Source organism: Vulpes vulpes, chromosome 5 (assembly GCF_048418805.1).
Source record: "Vulpes vulpes isolate BD-2025 chromosome 5, VulVul3, whole genome shotgun sequence".
NCBI lineage: Eukaryota > Metazoa > Chordata > Mammalia > Carnivora > Canidae > Vulpes > Vulpes vulpes.
The window spans coordinates 91,634,993-91,657,695 of NC_132784.1; the positions used below are offsets into that span (position 1 = coordinate 91,634,993).

Sequence of the window (22,703 nt, forward strand, 5' to 3'; positions counted from 1 at the left end):
GCAGTTGGAACTCCTAAGCCAGTTGCTATCTGACCTTGAAAAACTTCTTCCATTTGCATCAGTGTGTAGGATGACCAACTTGTCCCAGCTCGCTTGGGGCGCTCTTGATTTTACCGCTGAGAGTCCCAAGAAGCTGCTCAGTCTCAGGCAAACCAGAATAGTTGGTACCCCAGTTTTCCAAAAATCCCTCTGTGGGGAGGTGGGTATAGGGATGGGTGAAATAGGTGATGGAGATTAAAGAATACACTTATTAGGGTGCCTGGGTGGCTCAGTCAGTTAGGTGTCTGCCTTCAGCCCAGGTCATGATCCCAGGGTCCTGGGATCAAGCCCGCATCAGGCTCCCTGCTCAGGGGGAGCCTGCTTCTCCCACTCCCTCTGCCTGCTGCTTCCCCCTACTCTCTGGCTGTCTCTGGCTCTCTGTCAAATAAATAAATTAATAAATAAATTTAAAAAAAAAAAGAATACACTTACCATGATGAAAAGAAATAAGATTAAAAATTTTTTAAATCATAATTGTGTTTTGATCTTCTTTAAAAAACTCTCTGTGCCTCAATCTACTCATGAAAGGGGATGATAATACTAACTTATCTCACAGGGTTTTTGTGAGAATTAAATGAGTTATTATATGTGAAGTGCTTGCCTGGCCTATATAGTAACTATAGACATCTTTGCTTATTGTAAACATGTAAATTATTGTCATTCTCTGCCTATGCTATGTAAAGAGAAAGGTCAGGAAGCACCGTTCTAAAGGTTAGCCATGTAGATGATGGGCTGACACCATAGCAGTATCACTGTAAACAAGTCGTAAATTACCCGACAGTTCCCATCTGCTAGGGGAGAAGCCCAAATTGATAAACTACTAGGAAATAGGCAAACACGGTCACTACATTCTGAATTGTGACAAGAGGGTAGGTCTGAGAATCACAAAATTTCTGTTTTAGAAAACTAGACCAACTCCTTATTTATGAATGAGGAAACAGGTCCAGAGAGAAACCAAGACTAGTCCAAAGCCACGAGTCAAGTTAGTGCAGTACAGAAACTGGAACCTGTGTCCATAGAAGATGAAGCCAGCATTTTTTCCCTTACATGATAATGTACAAGCAACAGAGAATGGGTGGGGGATTTGGGGATGACTAGAGATGGTGGTTTTAAACATTGGTAGCAAAAATAATAATAAAATAATACAATAAATAAAAATAAAAATAAAAGAAAATAAAAGAAATAAAAGAAATAAACATTGGTAGCAAAGGCTACACTTTATGCCAGCCCCCTTCTGGCCAGGGCCCCAGGGAGGCCTTTGAGCCTGGGCTCATGTGATGTGTTTCCTGGACAGGTCTCATCATGTCTGCCATCACAGTTCTCATCCTGATCCTGTACTTTGTGATTGACAACTTTGTGATACACCGTAGACCGTGGCTATCGGAGTGCACCCCCATCTACATCCAGTACTTTGTCAAGTTCTTCATCATTGGCATCACTGTACTAGTGGTGGCTGTGCCAGAGGGGCTGCCACTGGCTGTCACCATCTCACTGGCCTACTCTGTGAAGGTGAGACTGGAATAGTGCTGTCTCTTCTTTTAGGACTGAGATGGGAGGGGAGGGTGCCACATAGCCTTCAGTGAAAGGATAGGCCATACTATCTGCACAGATTGAGTGGCGCCTCACAAGAGCAGAAGCCATTGGCATCCTCAGAGATGAAAAGGACCATCTTGATCCGTTGCATCAAGGTTTAGGTAAACCAGTAGAATCTGAGGACGATTCACAAAAATAGTACCCTGCATTTTTGTGCAGACAAGAGGATGAGATACAGAGACATGTTGGCAAAAAATGGCCTTTGACATATATTTGGCAGAGCTCAGTCGGTCTCCCCTCAAGTCTATCCTCATCTCCTTTGTAGAAAATGATGAAAGATAATAACTTGGTGCGGCACCTGGATGCTTGTGAGACAATGGGCAATGCCACAGCCATCTGCTCTGATAAGACTGGCACGTTGACCATGAACCGCATGACTGTGGTACAGGCGTATATTGGAGACACTCATTACCATCAACTCCCAAGCCCTGATGTCCTTGTGCCTAAGGTCCTGGACCTTATTGTCAATGGTATTTCTATCAACAGTGCCTATACCTCCAAGATTATGGTAAGCTCCTCCTTTGCCTAGACACTTAGAATGGGTGGTTGGAGGGGGCAATTCCTTTTCTCTGGACAGAGAAATGTTCTCTTGTTTATCCTGCCTTAATTGCCACTGCACATCCCATGTCCTACTCCTTGGTGAACATGTTTGGGATGACTGGGGATTGATTCATGGGAGTAGAGTGGGGGATAGGGAGGCAGGTAGAAATCTAGATCTATGAAATGCCCAGCAATCACCATATGATGGTATCCCTAGGAGAGGTGGGTTTATCAGGAATAAATTCCATACTTTCTAGAAACTAAGGGATGGTATTCAAATGAGACCCACATGGGGTGAGATACCAGCACCATCCCCAGGGCAAACTAGAACATCCCTAAGCCCTGGATGGCTTAGAAACCACAGTTACCACTGACCACTATCTGCTTACCCTTGGGAAAGAGATAAATGCTATCCTCACATGGGCGCCGGGGACATATGTGAACATTTTGTAGAGGTGTTCTTTCCTCCCAAGTTCTCCCTAGTAGAAGCATGTTACTCAACAGCACATACAATTTTTCTCTCAGCCTCCAGAGAAGGAGGGAGGTCTCCCGCGGCAGGTGGGCAACAAGACCGAGTGTGCTCTCCTGGGCTTCGTCACTGACCTGAAGCAGGATTACCATGCCGTGCGCAACGAGGTGCCCGAGGAGAAGCTCTACAAGGTGTACACTTTCAACTCTGTGCGCAAGTCAATGAGCACAGTCATCGAGAAGCCCAGCGGGGGCTACCGCATGTACAGCAAGGGCGCCTCTGAGATCATCTTGCGCAAGTGAGCATCCCTTCCCCCACTTCTCTTCCCTTCCCGATCCTCCCCGTGGGAAGGTCTGGGTGACATGCATCGTGCTAAACCCATCCAAAGGGTCAGTGAGCCCCCTTTCCAGTGGGTGACATCATCACTAATATCTGAGCATTGAATCAGGCTGAGGCTTGCTTTTGAGTGCCTCGGGGGGCCCATTCTACTTAATCTGCACAACCCAGTGCAGTAGATGCTATTAGCATACCTGTTCTACAGATGAGAAAACAGACGTACAAGAAGTGAAGTACTTGCTCAAGGTGATACAGCTCATAGTGGTGCAGCCAGGATTCAGAACTTGACAATCCAAGCTTCCATCTTCTAATCTGAAACCCAAGGAATACCCTCGGGGTTACTATGATTAGGTGATTCGTCACACGTTGGTGCACCTCAGAGCTGTTGTGAGTTCAGTTCTAGACTGCCCCAATGAAGTGGAGCAGATGAGTCTTTTTTCGTTCCACAGTGCATATAAAACTCATAGCTATACTAGGCTGTAGTCTATTAAGTGTGCAACAGCATTTTGTATAAAAATACAATGTATATACCTTACTTTAGAAATATTTTATTGCCAAAAAAATAGTCACCATCACCTGAGCTTTAGCGATCATCACCTTTTTGCTGGTAGAGGGTCTGCCTTGATGTAAGTGGCTGCTGGTTGATTGGGGCAGTGGGTGCTGAAGGATGAGGCAGTTATGGCAGTTTCTTAAAACAGGACAATGAAGTATGCCGCATTGTTTGACTCTTTCCGTGAATGATTTCTCCGTAGCATGAGATGCCATTTGATAGCATTTTACCCACAGTGAAACTTCTTTCAAAATTGGAGTCATTTCCCCTCAAACCCTGCTGCTGCTTTATCAACTAAGTTTATGTACTATTCTAAATCCTCTCTTGTCATTTCAACAGTCTTCACAGCATCTTCATCGAGTAGTTTCCATCTCAAGAAATCATTTTCTTTGCTCATCTGCAAGAAGCAACACCTCATCTGTTCAAGTTTTATCATGAGATCGCAGCCATTCAGTCCCATCTTCAGGCTACACTGCTAATTGTAGTTCTCTCACTGCTTGCACCCTACCTGCACTTACTGCCTCACCTGAAGTCCTGAACGGTGAGGGTCAGAGTCATCCATGAGGGTTGGAATCAACTTCTTCCAAACTGCTATTAGTGTTGCTATTTTGGCCCCTTCCCATAAATCATGAACATTCTTTATGGCATTTAGGCTGGTGAGTCCTTTCCAGAAGGTTTTCAATTGACTTTGCCCAGATCCATCAGAGGAATCTCTATCTCTGGCAGCTATAGCCTTACCAAAATGTATTTCTTAAATAATAAGTCTTAACGCCTTGATTCATATGCTGCAGAATGAGTGCTGTGTTAGCAGGCGTGAAAACAATGTGAATCTCTTGGACAGCTCCATCAAAGCTCTTGGGTGATCAGGTGCATTGTCAGCGAGCAGTCATATTTTGAAAGGAATCTTTTTTCTGAGCAGTAGCTCTCAATGGTGGGCTTAAAATATTCAGTAAATCATATTATAAACAGATGTGCTGTCATCCAGACTTTCTTGTTCCATTTATAGAGCACAGACAGAATAGATTCAACATAATTCTAAAGGGCCCTGGGATTTTCAGAATGATAAATGAGCATTGGCTTCAATTTAAAGTCACCAGCTACATGAGCCCCTAACAAGCAAGTCAGCCTTTCCTGTGGAACTCTGAAGCCGGGCACTGACTTCTCTCTAGCTGTCAAAGTCCTGGATGCCATCTTCTTCCAGTATGAGGCTGTTTGATCTACACTGAAAATCTGTTATTTAGTGTAGCCACGTTGATTAATGATCCCAGCCAGACCTTCTGAATCACTTGCTATAGCTTCTACATCAGCACCTGCTGCTCCACCTTACACTTTGATGTCATAGAGACAGCTTCTTTCCTTAAACCTCACGACCCAGTCTCTGCTGCTTCAAACTTTTTCTGCAGCGTCTTCATCTCCCCCAGCCTTCATAGGATTGTGGAGAGTTAGGGACTTGCTCTGGATTAAGCTTTGGCTGAAGGGAATGTTGTGGCTGGTTTCATCTTCTATCCAGACCACTCAAACTTGCTCCATTCAGCAATAAGGCTGTTTGGTTTTATGGGAGAAATGTTTTTCATTTCCTTCAAGAACTTTTCCTTTGCATTCAGAGCTTGGCTATTGGGAGCAAAGAGGCCTAGCTTTCAGCCTCTCTTGGCTTTTGACTCACCTTCATCACCAAGCTTAATCATTACTAGCTTTTGATTTAAAGTGAGACATGTGAGACTCTTCCTTTCACTTGAGCACTTAGAGGCTATTGCAGGGGTATTAATGGCATAACTCCAGTAGTGTTGTCTCTCAGGGGATGGGGAGGCCTGGGGAGAGGAGGAGAGAACGGGAAAGAGCCAGGCAGTGGAGCAGTCAGAACACATACGACATTATCAATTAAGTTTGCCATCTTATATGCATGTGACTCGTAATGTCCCCAAACAATTACAATAGTAGCATCACAGATCACCGTAACAAATACAATAATAATGAAAAAGTTTAAAATATTGCAAAACTTACCAAAAGGTGGCACAGAGACATGAAGTGAGCAAATGCTTTTAGAAAATTGGTGTCATTAGCGTTCGATTCAGGGTCGCCACAAACCTTCAATTTGTTAATAAATAAATAAATAAACAAACAGTGCCTGCAAAGTGCAATAAAGCAAAGTGTGATTAAACAAGGTTTAAAAAAAAATAAATAAAATAAAATAAAAATTAAAAAATAAAAAATAAACAAGGTTTGCCTGTATGTAAAATGCCAGGCACATAGCAAATACTAACAAATGTTAGTTCTATGTTCCTTTTTCCTTCTCATGCTCAACTCCACTTATAGGAAGTTGCATAACTTCATCAAGTAGCTAGACTGTTCATGGGTCATTATAGGCTGACCGACATAGGTACAGGGCCAATAGCTATAGAATTAACCAGGCCTTTATTTGGCTTTAGCCACCTTCTTTCAACCAACCCATTCCTGTGGAGCACACCCTATGCACTGAACACCATTCTAGTACTATTCACGTACCGGGAATTTAAAATGTCTCTCCACCTTTGAGAAGTTCAAAAGAGGAGGTAATCCACAAATGACTCTTGGCATCACATTCACATATGAGTAGGAACAGACAACATGGGAGAATCATACCTTCGGCTTCCCTAGACCGGATCCATCTACAGATCACCCCACCTTGGGAAAAGGGACTTGGCTGGATGATGGATAGAGATTTCTTACCCAAGAATGCTGTCTTTACGAGTAATGCAGGATTGCCAGAATGTCTGCAAATGAGTGTAGAGACGTCTGGGGTGGGAAAGGGTTGCTGCTTCCTGACCGTGTGCCTCCCCAGGTGTAATCGAATCCTGGACAAGAGAGGGGAAGTGGTTCCATTCAAGAATAAGGACCGCGATGAGATGGTCCGCACTGTCATCGAGCCCATGGCCTCTGAGGGACTCCGAACTATCTGCATCGCGTACCGGGATTTCAATGATGGCGAGCCCCCATGGGACAATGAGAGTGAAATCCTCACTGAACTGACGTGTATCGCAGTGGTGGGCATTGAGGACCCTGTGCGCCCAGAGGTGAGGCTTTGGCTTGGCAAAAGGGTAGGAGAACATGAATGGAAGTCTTCCAACAGCCTCTGGCCTACATGCCAGCCGAGCACGATGTAGGGGGTAGTCCCCCAGTAGATGGGAACTGAGGTACTAGTTCCATGTTTAGCTGTGACCCCAGGCACGTTACCCAACAGCTTCTCACGTACAGGGATAGATGTTTCTGTGCCTTCTGCTTCCCAAACCACTGTGGAGTGCTGAGCTGATAGAAGCTGGCATTCTGACAGTGAATGCTGTCTGAGGGGTGAGAAACATAGGTTGTATTGAGCTTATTATTGGGTACCTAAGAACAGTCAGGAGGCAGAGTTAACTGGGACACCAACTTTGCCTCTAGCCACCTTCTTTCAATCAACATATTCTTATTGACTGCCCCTAGAATAGCTGAACAGTAATCTAGAAACTAAGGCGTTGAAAAGGTCTCTGCTTATAATAAGTTCAGACAAGTGGACTTTTAGTTGTCAAGGCCCAAGGGCATAGGAGACTATAAAGAATGGATTGGTTGGAGTATGGGCCAGGGAAGTGGAGAATGCTAAAAAGGGAGATGGTGGCCAGATCCCAATGAGGTATGGATGTGCCCTGCTAAGAAGTCTAGATTGTAGGGAGAGTACACTTCCACACCTGGCTCCTCAAGCAGATTTTCTCTTCAACTCATGCTACAGTAAGGCAAATTCAAATGTAGTATTATGAATAGGGCAGAAGTCGGGTGGCACCAAACAATATAAAAATGACCAGACCTAGCCTCTGCCACGTGGCACTGCTTCCTAAGTGCCTCTCTCCTGTCCACAATGAAGGGACCCTTCACCACCCCCACCTCCTCCTTTCCTCTCACCTTACTCTCCACAGGTACCTGAAGCTATTGCCAAATGCAAACGAGCTGGCATTACTGTCAGAATGGTGACAGGTGACAACATCAATACAGCCCGGGCCATTGCCACCAAATGTGGCATTGTGACCCCTGGGGATGACTTCCTGTGCTTAGAAGGCAAAGAATTCAACCGACTTATCCGCAACGAGAAAGGAGAGGTGGGTCCTGGCTAGGAAGACCTCATCTTGCAGCGGGGTGGGAGGCAGCTCTCCTGTAACGGATCCAGGACACAGGAAAGAAAGCGATTGGGTTTTGTTTTTCTTGTTTGTTTGTTTTTGGGTTTTGTTTTGTGTGTGTGTGTTTTGAAGATCTAATTGGCTTTATTAAATGATTTCATGAATCAGGCAGCAACCCATATAACCAGTAGGGGGAGCTGTGAGGAGTTGGACCCCAAGTGGGTGGTTTTGGTTTTTTTTTTTTTTTTTTTAAGTGGGTGGTTTTTAAACTGAAATCTATTCGTAGTGAACTATTCCTTCTACCGCAGCTGCTCAGGTGGTAAAACTGAGAGGTTTCTTTATTCTCATTATCTTCGTTCATAAGCTGTCTTTTGAGACAGCATCACTGACTTTTTATGTCTTCCTTATTTTTCAGTCATGGGATGATTTCATCCTGATTTCCCTCCACCTCACCCCCCTGTGTCACTGCCCCATGACTAACAGTGGCACAGGTTTGCAAGAGGATGTGGTCTGGGTATGGAACAGACCAGAGCCTCCTGGTCTGCATAGAAACCAAACCTAAGACCTTAGGAGCACTTTAGCCACCTGACGCAACAGCCAACCCTGGCCCACCTCCTGCCAAGGGTCTAAGAAACAGGAGACAGACTCCCCAGTAGGAAATTGGGAGGGAAATGAAGACACACAGGGTCTGAATGGTCACCATCAATGAATCTGCCCTTGGAGACTGAGCTGTTTCATCTCCCTTGGAGGCCATGGTAACACCCCCCAGGGGCTGTGTGGAATGTGAGCTCTTCCAGAATCTCGGAGTATGGGGAGAAGTAAACTCTCCCTGGATGGCTGTTCTGAGCTTGACTGACCTGGTGTGCTCTGGTGTTGGCAGGTGGAGCAAGAGAAGCTGGACAAGATCTGGCCTAAGCTTCGAGTCCTGGCACGATCATCCCCCACTGACAAGCACACATTGGTAAAAGGTGAGCTCAGCTCCTGACCAGATGCCTGGAGCAGATGAGAGCAGACTGGGGCAGACAGCCAAGAACCATGGGCCAAAGCAACTCTCTCATCTTGAATAGGGAGGTCCCAGGAGAGCTCTCCAGCTCATGGTGGGGAGCAGACAGTTTAGCAAACATCTGTACGTAAGACATATAATGAAGTTGTTCTTAAACATCATATCTTATTTGCCAGTAGTACTATGTACTAGTCAGAGCAGGTTAAATTATTCTCATTTTGCCAATAAGAAGGTTTGAGGCTGAGAAGACAAAGGACTTACCCAGACTGCCCAGCTTCAACCCCCAGGACCCTGTCTTCAGATCAACTGGTGCTTTCTCCACCACACCCTAGCTGCCTTAGGGCACCAGCCAGGCTACCTGCTGAGAACAGACTCAAGGCTCAGAGCACCCTGCGGGGAAACAATTTATAACCTTTGGGTGATACTACAGAGCCTCCAGCAGAAGGAAGAAAAAAGGGAAGAATGAAGTAGAAAGAGAGGTGGTACACATACACATACACTCACACTTCGATGGCCCAGCTTGGACTCCAGAGAAAGGGCATCCAGATATCAAGTATGTGTGTAGATGTGTGCACACATGCATTTGTGTATATGCTGGTGTCCTGCTCTGACATCCCGATCTTCTGTCCTCTCCTCGCTAGAAGAAGCCAGCCTCCTGGGAAGTCTAATTTCTGGCTTTAACACACACACACACACACACACACACACACACACACACACACCAGCTGTTTTGCTTCCTTTCTTGCTTAGGGAGCACGTGGCCCTCTTTGGCTGAGATGGGATGGAATGATGGTTGGGCTTCACAGCTGGCTTTGGGACCTTGCAAGGACTTTCCCCTCTCTTGGTTTCAGTTTTCTCATCTGTAAGGTGGTGGGAGTTGCTTAAATCATGGATCTCTCTGGGTGCTCTGCCACCCTCCAGCTGTTCCTGTTCCCTTGGCTTCTCTCCCCATTCAAGCTGCTTTGCCTCCTGGCCCTGGAGGCTGAGACACTGCTCCCCTAGCCACCAGGGGGAAGGAGCAACTATGCCAGAATGGCCGCCAAGTGACCAGTCAGCCAACTCACACCCCTGGGGCCTGGTCTTCACTCCTTCCTGTGGTTGTTTTCAGCTGGTAGCTGGACTTCTATTTACAAATTACCTGTGTTTCTATGCCTGCTGCCAGAGTGAAGGCCAGATAAGGTGCTCCTCTAGCCCTTCTTTACCTCAGAACAGAATGAGGCAGACCAGTAGCAGCTTCTCAGAAGCTGACAGATCTGTCGCGGCTCAGAAGGGTGGTTATACTTTCAACATGTTATAAAGTGAGCTTGTTACCCACAAAAAAAAAAAAAAAAGGAAGAAAGGAAAGAAAAAAGGAAGGTGGTAGCAGGGACCACAGAGGAAGACACAAAAAGCACCATGGTGGGGAACAGAGGGCTTGCCACATGCCTGGGATGGCGCATGTGGATTCATTGGGGCACATCTCTCTTCCCAGGCATCATCGACAGCACTGTTGGGGAACAGCGGCAGGTGGTGGCTGTTACTGGTGATGGCACAAACGATGGGCCGGCCCTGAAGAAAGCCGATGTTGGCTTTGCCATGGTAAGCAGCTCGGCACACTGTTTCTGCCTGCAAGCCACCTTCTCCAAGAAGCCAGGATGAGCTTCTTATAGCCTGGTGCCTCCTGTACCATCACCCCCCACCCTGTGCTCTTTTCTCTGACACTCTTCTGCTGACCTGGTTGATAAAAGTCTGTGTAATGGGAGACCCATCAAGTGTGATGATCCAGGCAGGGAAATCATGACACCTCATTACCCAGGAAAGCGAGACCAACTTAAATTTGCCCATGAAGGTGGGCATATTGTCTGTGTAGGCACACCATAGAAAATTCATACTCTATATGAATCATGGCCAGAACTGTTCATCACTCTGCTTTTCACTTGTGAGGTCAGGAGCATCAGAATCACTTGGAAAGTTTATTCAAAATCCCATATTCCAAGGTCCCCCAGGTGGCTATCTTGATTCAGCAGCATCTGGGTAGGTCCCAGAAGTGCTTGGCTTTTCCTAACAGGCACACTTGTTGCTTCTGATGTTGCAGCAAATGCAGAAGCCCCCAGATTGCCAAGGACATCCTTACACTCACGTGGCTTGTGACTGTAAGCCTCCCATATGTATTGAGCTCTTGGTGATTTTTAAGAGTGGAAGGAGATGCAAGAATTAATCTGTCTGTAGGGTGTGCTATTTAATACCAACAACAAAAGCTTTGATTCTAGGAAATTTCAAGAACACACAAAAGTAGAGAGAATAGTCTAATGAATCCCCACGATACCTGTCACCCAGCATGAATTATCAATACCTGGTCCATCTTGTTCCACAGAACGTTTCCCCCAGTCCTTACTTCCCCCGTCTCAGGCTGAACTGTCTGAAGCAAATAAAGGACATCACGTCATTTCATTTGAAAGAATGTTAGTATATACACACCTCTGATAAGTGTGCATCGAAGACTTCTATCTAGAAGAATCATAACACCATTGCCTCACAACAATTTGGGCCCTTACTATTGTTAGTCATCTAGTCCATGTGCCATCTAGTCCAGGGCTTCATAAATCCTGTCTTTATTATTTCTTTGTCCAAATCAGATCTAAATAAGATCCATATGCTGCAGTCGTTTCTGTATCTCTTAGACCTCTTAATCTATAGCAATAGTTTTTGAAGCAAGCTCCTTCTGGAAATCTAAAGGAATACAGATTCTCAGGCCCCACACCAGCTCTACTGGATCAGAAAGCTCAAAGTTGGGGCCCAGTTGGTTGAGCATCCAACTCTTGGTTTACACTCGGGTCATGATTTCAGGATGATAAGATCGAGCCCCACATCAGACTCCAAGCTTAATGGGGAGTCTACTTGAGATTTTTCCCTCTCCCTCTGCCCCTCCCCATGCTCATGCACATGCTTGCTCTCTCTCTCTCTCTCTCTCTCTAAAATAGATATTAAATCTTGAACACCTGGGTGGCTCATTTGGTTAAGCATCTGCCTTGGGCTCAGGTCATGATCTCAGGGTCCTGGAATTGAGCCCTGAGTCCAGCTCCTTGCTTAGCAGGGAGTCTCCTCCCACCCCCCCACCCCCACCTTGTGGGCATGCACAGTCTCTCTCTCTCTCCCAAATAAATAAATAGAATATTTAAAGGTAAATAAAATAAATAATTAAATCTTAAAAAAATATATTCCAGACTCTGAGAAGGGAAGCTGGTGGTTCAAGAGAACACATATTATTCAGGCACAGTCTAGGCACAATGAACCACTAATTAATTTTCAGTTAATTGTTGACTGGGAGCATTCTGAGAGTCAAGGTTCCAGATGCCACCCAGGACCAACCTCACAAATAGGCATTTCTGAGTATAATAGACACTATGTTAGCTTTCCAGCCCACCCCATCTTTTTTCCTAGCTATTTAGTTTTGAAGGAACCAGGTCGGTTGTCTACATAGAATAATGCATAGTGTGGACTTTGTTGATTGTATTCTTGTCACACACAATCAGATTCTAGATCCCATCTTTCATAAGGGGCTACAAAATATTGTCCAGATTTTCTCTATTTATTAACTTCAAGACTTCTATAGAACCTTGCCCTCATGGACTATTTAGTTACTCTAAGGTTCAGGTTCCTATATGAAAGGTAGCTTTTTCTTTATTTACTAGTTTCAAAATGAGTTGACTTTTTAGGATCCTCCAAAGATGGCAAATGAATTACATATATATTTTAAAATTTTACTTACTTAGTAAATGGGCTCCATGCTCAACAGGGGGCTTGAACTCATGACCCCAAGATCAAGAATCACACACATGGGGCTCCTGAGTGGCTCAGTTGGTGAAGCATCTGCCTTCAGCTCAGGTCATGATCTCAGGGTCCTGAGATCAAGCCCCATGCATTCCCTGCTCAATGGGGAATCTGCTACTCCCTCTGTCTCTGTATGCTCTCTCTCTCTCTCTCAAAAAAAATAAAATCTTTAAAAGAAAAAAAAGTCACTCTACTGACTGAGCCAGCCACATACCCCATGAGTTGTATTTTTTAAATTAACTCTACTAAGTTACTCTACTAAAAACAGTTAATTGTTTATTTTTTAATATCGTTATGAACTCATGGATTTAAGTATCTTTGATGTGTTTAATCCATTGCTCTTGTTATTATTATGATGTTCACACTGATACATCATTAGTCTCATGAATACTGCTTGGGTCCTCTAGATACAGCCCCAGTTATCTTTAATACCTTACTTCATTTCTGAAGTGATAAGATGTTCCAGAATCATGCATATTTCTCATCCTAGATCTGGAATCATCCATTTCTCAAAGGAATCCTGCTTTTTAGTGAGAAATGGTACTTAGAGAACACAATCTGAATGCCAGGGTGTTCCTTACTACTAAGTAAATCATTGTTTCTAGATCTTTTCAATGGGCTAAGCTAGGAAATATATCTTATAAAAGATATATATATTTCTTTTTTGTTTTTGTGTTTCTTTGTTTTAAAGATAAAATATTTCAAGAACCCATATTGGTGTTTTCAATTCACTTTTAGAATTATAGAACTTGGGGCATCCCCAGTGGCTCAGCGGTTTAGCGCCATCTTCAGTCCAGGGCATGATCCTGGAGACCCAGGATTGAGTCCCACATCAAGTTCCCTGCATGGAGCCTGCTCCTCCCTCTGCCTGTGTCTCTGCCTCTCTCTCAATCTGTGTCTCTCATGAATAAATAAATAAAATCTTGAAAAAAAAAGAATTATAGAACTCTAATTTACGAATTTTATTTAACTTCCTTTATTTTATATTTATATCTCTTAAGATGAAAATTTTGATTCTTGATGGTATTCACATAATCCTTACTTTGTTTTACCCTAAATATAGGTAATAGTCTCAAAAAAGCAAAAACAATACAATTACTTTTGAAAAAGCAGTTCAAGATTTTTCTCATAGTTCCTGTTATCAAAAAGGTATATCCTGCTAGGTTCTACCATCAAGTTACTATGGTTTTTTAAGTCATTTGGGACATTTTTCCTTTGTGTGATTGTGCTACCAGCTGGTTTTACCAGTTCATTTATACCATGTTGCTTTCCATTTTAGAGATTGCTTCTTCTTCTTCTTTTTTTTTTAAGTAAGTTCCACAACTGTGAAATCCAACACAGGACTCAAACTCATGACCATGAGATCAATACCTGTGCCAAGATCAAGAGTTATACACTTAACCAACTGAGCTACCCAGGCGCCCCTAGAGATTGCTTTTTAAATTTAATTTTGTTTTATACTCAATAAAATAGTTATATAGTTCTAAAGTCAAATATACAAAAGAAAGTCTATTCCTAGAAATCCAGCTTCTATCCCTATCACCTCCACCCTGTTGCCTCCCCTCTTAACTCCAAGTAACATTTCTTTGTTTTTGGTATATCCTTCTGTTTGCTCCTTTAAAATATAATCAAATATATAATATATTTGTATCCTATCCTCTTAGATAAGTGATACTTATTTATACTACTATGTATACTTATCTACACACATACCATATACTCTTTTTTTACATTGCTATTTTTCACTTAACCTGAAAATTATTCCATAGTAGTAAGTATATATAGTTCTTTTTTCTTTTCTTTTCTTTTTTTTACTTGTATCTTTCTTTTTACAGCGCATGTAACAGCATTTGTGTGGATGTGTTAGAGAACTCTTTGATGGGGAAACTGAGTTGTATAGTCTACAATAGATATTTGTTTATTGCAGTCTGGATAGGAAAATATTACTACCAGGTAAAGAGAACAAATATCTACTATTGCAAGCCAAATTAATGAATAAGCTCCTCTGTGGATTATAGGATTTATAAGACATGGAATAGAAGTATGGGCTGGAGGTGTTAGGGATGGTTTTGCATCACATGGACTATTAAAGATAGAGAGGGTTTAAATAGACAAGGAGGAAGGATGTTCCAGATTTAGGGAAATGGTGTAAGTAGAAGTCTAGACCCTAGAAGTGAATGAGAGGTTCAGAGAATTGTGAATAAACCACCAGGTTTTAAGCAGAAAGATTATATAGGAGCAGGCTGGAAAATGAATCCAAGTTCACCTATTGGCTACCAGTCTAGAAAATTTACTATTTCTAAAAGCTAAACTTTCAACCATTGATATGTCTATTGAGAAACCTTTAGTGGTTCCCCAGGAACAGGAATTTGTACAAGGATAGGACATCTGAACTGTGCTGCCAGACTACTCCTCCCAGAAAAAAATGTAAGGTGACTTAGAGGTGTGGGGGAGACAAGGACTTAAGTGGGACATTGACAGTGGCAAAAGAAATACAAGAATTTAGGGATGCCTAGCTGGCTCTGTTACTGGAGCATGCAGCTCTTGATCTTGGGGTTGTAAGTCCAAACTCTGTATTGGATGTAGAGATTACTTAAAAATAAAATCTTTAAAAAGAAAAAAGAAGTGTAAGGATTTGGACGTAGAATAAAACATGTTCCCTATCCTTCCCTTCATTTCTCAGGTGAAGGAGTAGCAGAGAAGGGAGAAAGGAATTTCAGAGATAACTGTCATTTCCAGTCTAGCATCAGGTCCCAGCCCTGCTTTCTGTGGACTGACAATGACACATTTTCCCTTCCTTTTCTTTGGAAGAGATGAGAATACAAAATACCCTGGCTTAGTCATTAGCATTTGCATGGCAAGTGTGCCCTCTTGTGTTTATGGCTGGTTCAGAAGCTTGGTGGAGGTCTGGAAATACAGTCTAGGTTCAGAACGTAGATAACCTGCTTTATCTAGGTCCTCGCTGTTCTTCTTCCCTTTCTCACTTAGGGTATTGCAGGCACAGATGTGGCCAAGGAGGCATCAGACATTATCCTAACAGATGACAACTTCACCAGCATTGTGAAGGCAGTGATGTGGGGGCGAAACGTGTATGACAGCATCTCCAAGTTTCTGCAGTTCCAGCTCACTGTCAACGTGGTGGCCGTGATTGTGGCCTTCACTGGAGCCTGTATCACTCAGGTGAAAGGAGCGTGGGGTGGGCCGAGAGGAGAGGGATGAGGGGGGAGGCTAGGGAACATGGCAGGTGGGGTCTTGGCTACTGAGGATTAAGGACATGTTCCCCCAGTGGTGTTGGGGCAGGAGTTAGCTCTACTAGATCCCCATCTGCCCATGTAGGAGGATGATAAGTTATTTACCACTAATGTAGCACATTGCATGGCAGCCGCTATGATGAGTACTTATATGGTCTCCACAAACAACCTTGCAAAGTGCACATTATCCCCCATTTTACAGGTGAGGAACCCAAGGCTCAAAGAATTTAAGTAACTTTCTCAAGGTCACTCAGCTCATAAATGGCCATATCCAAAGGCTAGGTGGCTAGTGGGAGCTAGGCCATTGCAAGGGCAAAGCTGAGGCTGATGAGTGAGGTGAGGGCTGTTTTCTAAGGAAAGCTAAAAGGACCGGTACTTCTTCCCACCAGGATTCCCCACTGAAAGCCGTGCAGATGCTATGGGTTAACCTAATCATGGACACTTTTGCCTCATTGGCCTTGGCCACAGAGCCTCCTACAGAGTCTCTGTTGAAGCGTCGCCCATATGGCCGAAATAAGCCTCTGATCTCACGTACCATGATGAAGAACATCCTGGGCCACGCAGTCTATCAGCTCACCGTCATCTTCTTCCTCGTCTTTGCTGGTGAGCCAAGGGTGGGGTTGGGGCTAGAAACAGGGGTCGCAGTGCTAAGTGGAGATGGGGGTCAGAGAATGGCACGGAAAAGGAGGGAAAAAAGGCACGAAAGAAGGATGGAAAGAAGGAGGAAAGAAGATAGCACGGGAGCTCGCTGAGCAGGCTGAGCACAGCAGTAGAGATGATGGCAACTCTCCTCACTGGGTGTGTCCTCTTGTCCTGTGTGGTGCATCATGCTAGTTGACGTACTCCTCCTAAGAATTTCGCAGGGTAGCTTTCTGTACTTTTTTTTTTTTTTTATGATTTTATTTATCCACTTGAGAAAGAGAGAGAAAGCACAAGTGGGCATGGGAAGGACAGAGGGAGAAAGAGAAGCAGACTCCCCAGTGAGCAGGAGCCCGATGGGGGCTCAGTCCCAGAACCCTAGGATCATGACCTAAGCTAAAGGTAGATGCTTAACCAACTGAGCCACCCAGTACCCCTATAATAGTTGGGGGTTTTTTGCAGATTATAAAACTGAAGCTCAGGTCACATGGTGAGTAATTAGTGACACTAAGCTCAAATCTGTGTCTTCCTGACCCTAGTAGTTTTCTCACCACACTGCACTCTAAGAAGTCAAAGTCAGTGGAGCAAACTGGGGAGAGAGGGTCAGATATGTTGAGACCACAGCTAACACTTAAAGTATTTGATACAGTAGCTCAGATACTGAACCATTAGAATGGACACCAGCTGTAAGCCACCAGCTTGGCCACACCAACGTGTGTTGTTCTGACTCAACCTGAGCCCTTTCTGAGACCATACTTAACCCACTGATGCTTCCTTTGCCCCCACTAGGTGAGAAATTCTTTGACATTGATAGTGGGAGGAAGGCGCCTCTGCATTCACCACCCAGCCAGCACTACACCATTATTTTCAACACCTTTGTGCTGATGCAGCTCTTCAACGAGATCAATTCCCGCAAGATCCATGGAGAGAGGAACGTCTTCGCAGGCATCTTCCGCAACCTCATCTTCTGCTCCGTGGTCCTGGGCACCTTCATCAGCCAGGTGAGCCTCTAGCTGGAGTTGGGGTAGGAGGGCTGGGATGGCAGAGGTTGGATGCTGGGAACAGGGTTCCCTAGGTACCCAGGAGAAGGAGGGAGAGAATGATGAGGTCTCTGGCTGTGGATTGAACGCCTTTGGATTCCCAATTGGCTTCCATTTGCACATTACTCAAAACTGAAGCCTGCTGGGCCAGGTGCTACAGTGCAAGCCAACTCGTTGATAGCAAATAAAATAAGACAGATGGGATCCTTCCCTTGTCTTTCAAAAGCTCAGAAATTTCACAGAGTGGCCAAGAAGAGGGTCACTCTTCTAGGTCATTCCATGCCTCCTGCCAACACACATGAAATGTGCAGATACATACCGAATGGGCTCTCCTTGTCCCTGCCCCTTCATTCATGGGGGGTTCCTGGTTGAAAACACTGCACAGTTCACAGAGGGAGAGAAGTGGTGGGATGGTGCACAGGCAGATGACAGATAAGCATGGCCTGGGTTCCTCTTGTAGAACTGGGGTCAAAGACATGGCTGCCCTGGTGGTACAAAGATTGGGTTCCTTCCTCCTTGCCCTCATCAGAAGTACACTAAAACCTGCAGATACAAGAAAGAGACTATGAGCTCACCTGGTAACAAAGGGCTCATGCCCCTCCCTGGCCAGTGTCTCCCTCATCTGCTCCTCTCTTCAATTCCTCCTCTTCATCTCTGTGCCTTCTGCTGGTCATCCACTGGCTTTAGTCACCAGAAGCCACCAGCCCCCCTGGATCCACCAGCTCTTACCTTAACAATATTCATGGTAACTAGATCTGTCTCCCCAACAGGGTCTCTATAAAGACTGCCTTCCCTTCTCCCCTTCTGGATTTCTTCTTTTTCCTTCTCCAATGAGCAGATCAGGGTTTGCCCCACAGGGATCATGGGGCAGGGGGCTGACATAGCTTTGGTGGCCTTGGCTGGAGGGCTTAGCTGCCTCTTACTCGCCTCCCCAATGGTGGGCTGCCTCTTTCTCTGTTCTAGATTATCATCGTGGAATTTGGGGGTAAACCCTTCAGTTGTACGAAGCTCACCCTGTCTCAGTGGTTTTGGTGTCTCTTCATTGGCATTGGAGAACTGCTGTGGGGCCAGGTGAGTACCAACAGGCTCGCCCTGCATGTGCACACAGCTGGCACACTCTGTCCTCTGGAGGAGATGGGACATGCACCTGTGGGACCTCCCAGCTCCTACCTTCATCTTCCTCTTCCCTCCCCTACCTACCCCGAGTTTTCAAGGTCTTTCCATCTTGCAGGATCCCAGAGTAGAATGGTCAGTGTCCAGCAGCACTTCAGCGGCTTCAGTTCTCTTCTCTAACCATGCCTAGAAGCATGGCAGGTCCCTTAGCGTCTCTGAGACAGGAGTGGAAATTTTCAATGAAATTTTGCTGAAAGGGAAAAAACACAACAAAGGGTCTTAGAAGTAGAAGAGTTTATAAAGTAGAAGTCTTTGTTCAGGTGAAGTAGCAGTCTGGCTGTGAGCTACTGGGCTAAAGTAGTTTACGGCCCCCCTGCCCCCTCGTGTTCACCATGACCTTATCTGGATTGAATGGCTGACTCTCACTTGAGATAAATCCAGACCCACAAGGTTTCTAGAGAAGCAGCAGGGCACACAGATGGGGAGAAGGGAAGACAGTCGCTCTGGGACCAACTCCCCAGGTTTGAATCCCACATCTCCTTTCTAGGAGTTGAATCTCCTTGAGCAAATGTCTTAACCACTCTGTACCTCAGTTTCCTCAAATTAGGACAGGATCATCATTAATCGTTGTTAATCAGCCAATCAGTTAGGACACAGAAATGACTTAGAACAATGTCTAGTATACTGTAAGTACACAGTAAAAGTTAGTCGTTAATATCATAATAATACGATCAGGTCTGGTAAGTTTTATTCCTTCCCTGATACCACTTTGCACATCGCCCTCATCCTCAACTCTGACCCAGTCTAAGCTCTGCTTTGCAGACCTCCAAGCTCTCTTGATGGGCACCTCGCCACCTGGATAATGGCTCTGCTCTAAGTGGCCCCAGAGATCCCTCCCTGGGACTGCAGGCCTTACCCTAGACCTGCAGTTGTCTCTTTCCTACTCCTAGATGCCTTCCTGACTCATCACTATCCCAGTTCCTACCATGAGTCCCTCCACCCTATTCTGTCTGGTGCTGTTTCTTTACCAGTGGGCCCTTTTACACCTGGGTGAAGCTTGGTTGTTTCACCAACTACCTGAAACCCCCATCTGGGTCTAGTCTTACCTGTAGCCATGCAGCCTTGATGCCAGATAACAGCCCCTCCTTCCAAGCATCTAACAGCAGACATCCTTCCCATTTCAATATGCCTGACTCCATGTTGAACTCCCTCTCTCATCCCAGCCCTGTCTACTCATCGGTTTGTTGAGGAGAACTGATTGACTGAGCTTCCTGAGTGATTTGTTTTGAATTGCAAGCCCAACTGCCTGCCCTGTGTCTTCTGATGATACTCATATGTCCCTTCTTCCCTGGCCTGTCCCACCCACTTCCTTACTCCAAGCCCTCATTTTCTAACACAGAAATTACTTTGTACGTGATGACAAAAAGAGGGTCATTCTCTTCCAACACTTCTCTTCCCTTTTGCCCATACACATGCGACATGACCATCCTCTCCCCATCCTCTCTGATCCCCAGATTTGTTTGCCCCTAGCTCTGGTCTCTGTCCCTCACTACTATGTACCATGCATTATAGTTCTACTTCCCTTAAAAGACACATGACAAAATGGAAAAGGAGAAGTGAGGCAGAAGGAGAATCCAGTATATAACCAAGTAGGCAGATGGCCGGCCAAATACTTGAATATAAATTATCCTTTGTATGTCCACAAATACAGAAAACCTTCCTGAGGGCCTGCCATTCGGTAGGAACTGAGGAGTGCTTGCCTGGGTGGGTTGGCATCTCTCCCACTGCTTCCCCCACAGCACCAATGGTGATGGGGCAGAAAGTGACCTATGCAAGGGCCTGACCGCACAAGCCAAGTGACAGCTCTCTCATCCTGATTCTGATGTCTCCCCTTTCACTGCACCTGTTCTCAGGTAATCTCCACAATACCCACCCAATCCCTGAAGTTCCTGAAGGAGGCTGGGCATGGCACCACCAAAGAGGAGATCACCAAGGATGCAGAGGGGCTGGATGAGATTGACCATGCGGAGATGGAACTGCGCCGAGGCCAGATCCTCTGGTTCCGGGGCCTGAACCGTATCCAGACTCAGGTACTCTGACAGTGGCCTGTCCTCCCCCAGGAGAAGAAATCTTTCTGTGGTGGGAGGTGTGGGGAGGGTGACAGTTCTCAGTGGCCAACATCTCTTCCCTCCCTGGGGCTTAATCCTGGTGGGCAGCCCAAGCTCCCTCACCTCAGGACAGATGGGCGGCAGCCACTGCCTGGACTTATCTGCAAGGAAGGTAATCACAGGGTCCAGAGCACTGGACCCATCGTCCTTTAGCTTCAGGTTGGTTCTAAAGCCCATTTTGCCACCCTCCATCAGGCCGGCAAGCTTCCTGTGGAAGGTTTCTTGCAAGCAGCAGCCCTGACCTCGGGGTGGGAGGTGTTCAGAGTCTCTCCTTCCCCACCAGGAAGAAGGAGTTAGACAGCATCTCTAAGCCAGTATCTCCAAGGTACACCTACCTCGTGTGCATCCTCAAGCTGCTGTGAGGGTAACATAGCCGTTATCTGGAGGGATCTTTTTTTTTAAGATTTTATTTATTTATTCATGAGAGACACAGAGAGAGAGAGAGACACAGGCAGAGGGAGAAGCAGGCTCCATGCAGGGAGCCTGACGTGGGACTCGATCCCAGGTCTTCAGGATAAGGCCCTGGGCTGAAGACGGCACTAAACCGCTGAGCTACCCGGGCTGCCCTGTAGGATCTTTGTAAAAGAAACTCACCCTCTCGAATCTTCCCCACTCCAGCTTTAAGGCCATGGTGGGGAATCTGATGGCTATGTGTGTAAAAATGACAGAAGTCATTCTCAGTGCCTGAGTATCTTTTGCAGGATTCAGACTTGCTTCCCCAAAAGGAAGAAGCTATAATTTCCTCAAACCTTTTCCCTTCACGTAATTTCTGAAATGGCAGAGATGCTGTTCTTGGCCCCCTGCCTGTGTAGCCCGACAGTAACTTTTTCTTCCCACTTTGCACGCAGCACCTATAACCACCTGCTCCTGGGTGGGAGGGCTGGTCTAGGCACACTGGTCAACCTACCACTCTCCCTGTTCTTGCCCTATCTACCTCTATTGGATAAGTCCTGAAGTTTCCCATCTCCAGAGAACAAGCCTATCCGTCTCTGCTGGTTGGCTGGAGATTCCAGAAACAAGTTCCACTCAATAAAATGAGCCTTGCAGATGGTTTAGGAAGTTCCCTAGTCAAGCCCACACCTCCTTCGGGTGTAGGGAAGAGAAATCAAATGGATCCTCACCACTGGATACCTGCTGGGGGCTTATCTCCCACAGGCCAGACGGTGATGGAGGTGGGAAGGGAGGGCTAGCTCAGGAGCACTGGGGCTCCCTGGCTATCCTTCGGGTTCCTCCCCTAGAAAGGGAAACTCCCTTAGGACCTGCAAACACTACCCTACCCTCCAGGCTACCAGCTCCTGTCTCTAAAGCCCCAGTGCTTTCCTTCAGGTATGCTCCTTTCAAAATAACCTGTCTGCTTTTCTCCCCTTTAGGGTCACTGCCTCCTCTTCTCCTATGTGATTTTTTTTCCTAGACAGGATTCCCTCGTTCCAGCATCTCTTGGCCCGTCGCCGGTCTTCTGTCCCCGGGCGGGAGGTGGGGGGACACTGAGATTCATGGATCTTCCTTCCCCTCCACTGCTGATTCCCATCCCCTTGACTCTATACCTCTGGGTTCGGTTGCACTGCCCGCATGGCTTTAGGTATACCGACTTTCCCTGTGAGAGCCGGACGCAGCTAGGCGAGAGTGATATTCCAACCTGAGCTCAGGCAGCAGATGCGACCCTAGAAGATGCCACAGTCACCAAATCCCTGCCTGTGGTGTGCACCTAACCCCATAAGCAAACAAGTCTGACTGTGCTCATCTGAAACCCAGACCTGAACCCTCTCCTGACATCAGGTTGTCAGCCTCAGCAGGACTCTAACGAAACCCCCTGCCAGCGGGTTGTTGATCCTCCTTGTCATTCTCATTGAAACACTTGGGGGTGGCAGGTGTTGCCCAGCAATTGTCCCATCCTGGTCCCTTTAGTTTAGAGATACCTGAAAGCATTAGAGGGTAAAAGCTTGGGAAGGTAATCCTGGGATCCGTTCTCACGGTGGAAGTGGGGGCCTCATGACACTGACAACCATTAAGGAAAGTATCTTCACCCCAGCT

At 45.8% G+C, this 22,703-nt stretch overlaps 1 protein-coding gene across 14 annotated transcripts in view; it reads left to right on the forward strand.

Annotated features, from left to right (window-relative positions):
- ATP2B4 (ATPase plasma membrane Ca2+ transporting 4) overlaps window positions 1-22,703 on the forward strand; it is a 97,928-nt gene that overhangs the window by 64,197 nt on the left and 11,028 nt on the right. For all 14 annotated transcript variants that reach the window (XM_025991466.2, XM_025991462.2, XM_025991468.2 and 11 more), the window contains 12 exons: window positions 1,334-1,548; window positions 1,898-2,140; window positions 2,698-2,939; window positions 6,346-6,577; window positions 7,451-7,630; window positions 8,529-8,616; window positions 10,123-10,229; window positions 15,450-15,641; window positions 16,102-16,315; window positions 17,141-17,352; window positions 18,355-18,462; window positions 20,418-20,594. In XM_025991466.2, coding sequence (XP_025847251.1) covers window positions 1,334-1,548; window positions 1,898-2,140; window positions 2,698-2,939; window positions 6,346-6,577; window positions 7,451-7,630; window positions 8,529-8,616; window positions 10,123-10,229; window positions 15,450-15,641; window positions 16,102-16,315; window positions 17,141-17,352; window positions 18,355-18,462; window positions 20,418-20,594 — 2,210 coding nt within the window. The remainder of the gene's footprint in view (window positions 1-1,333; window positions 1,549-1,897; window positions 2,141-2,697; window positions 2,940-6,345; window positions 6,578-7,450; window positions 7,631-8,528; window positions 8,617-10,122; window positions 10,230-15,449; window positions 15,642-16,101; window positions 16,316-17,140; window positions 17,353-18,354; window positions 18,463-20,417; window positions 20,595-22,703) is intronic.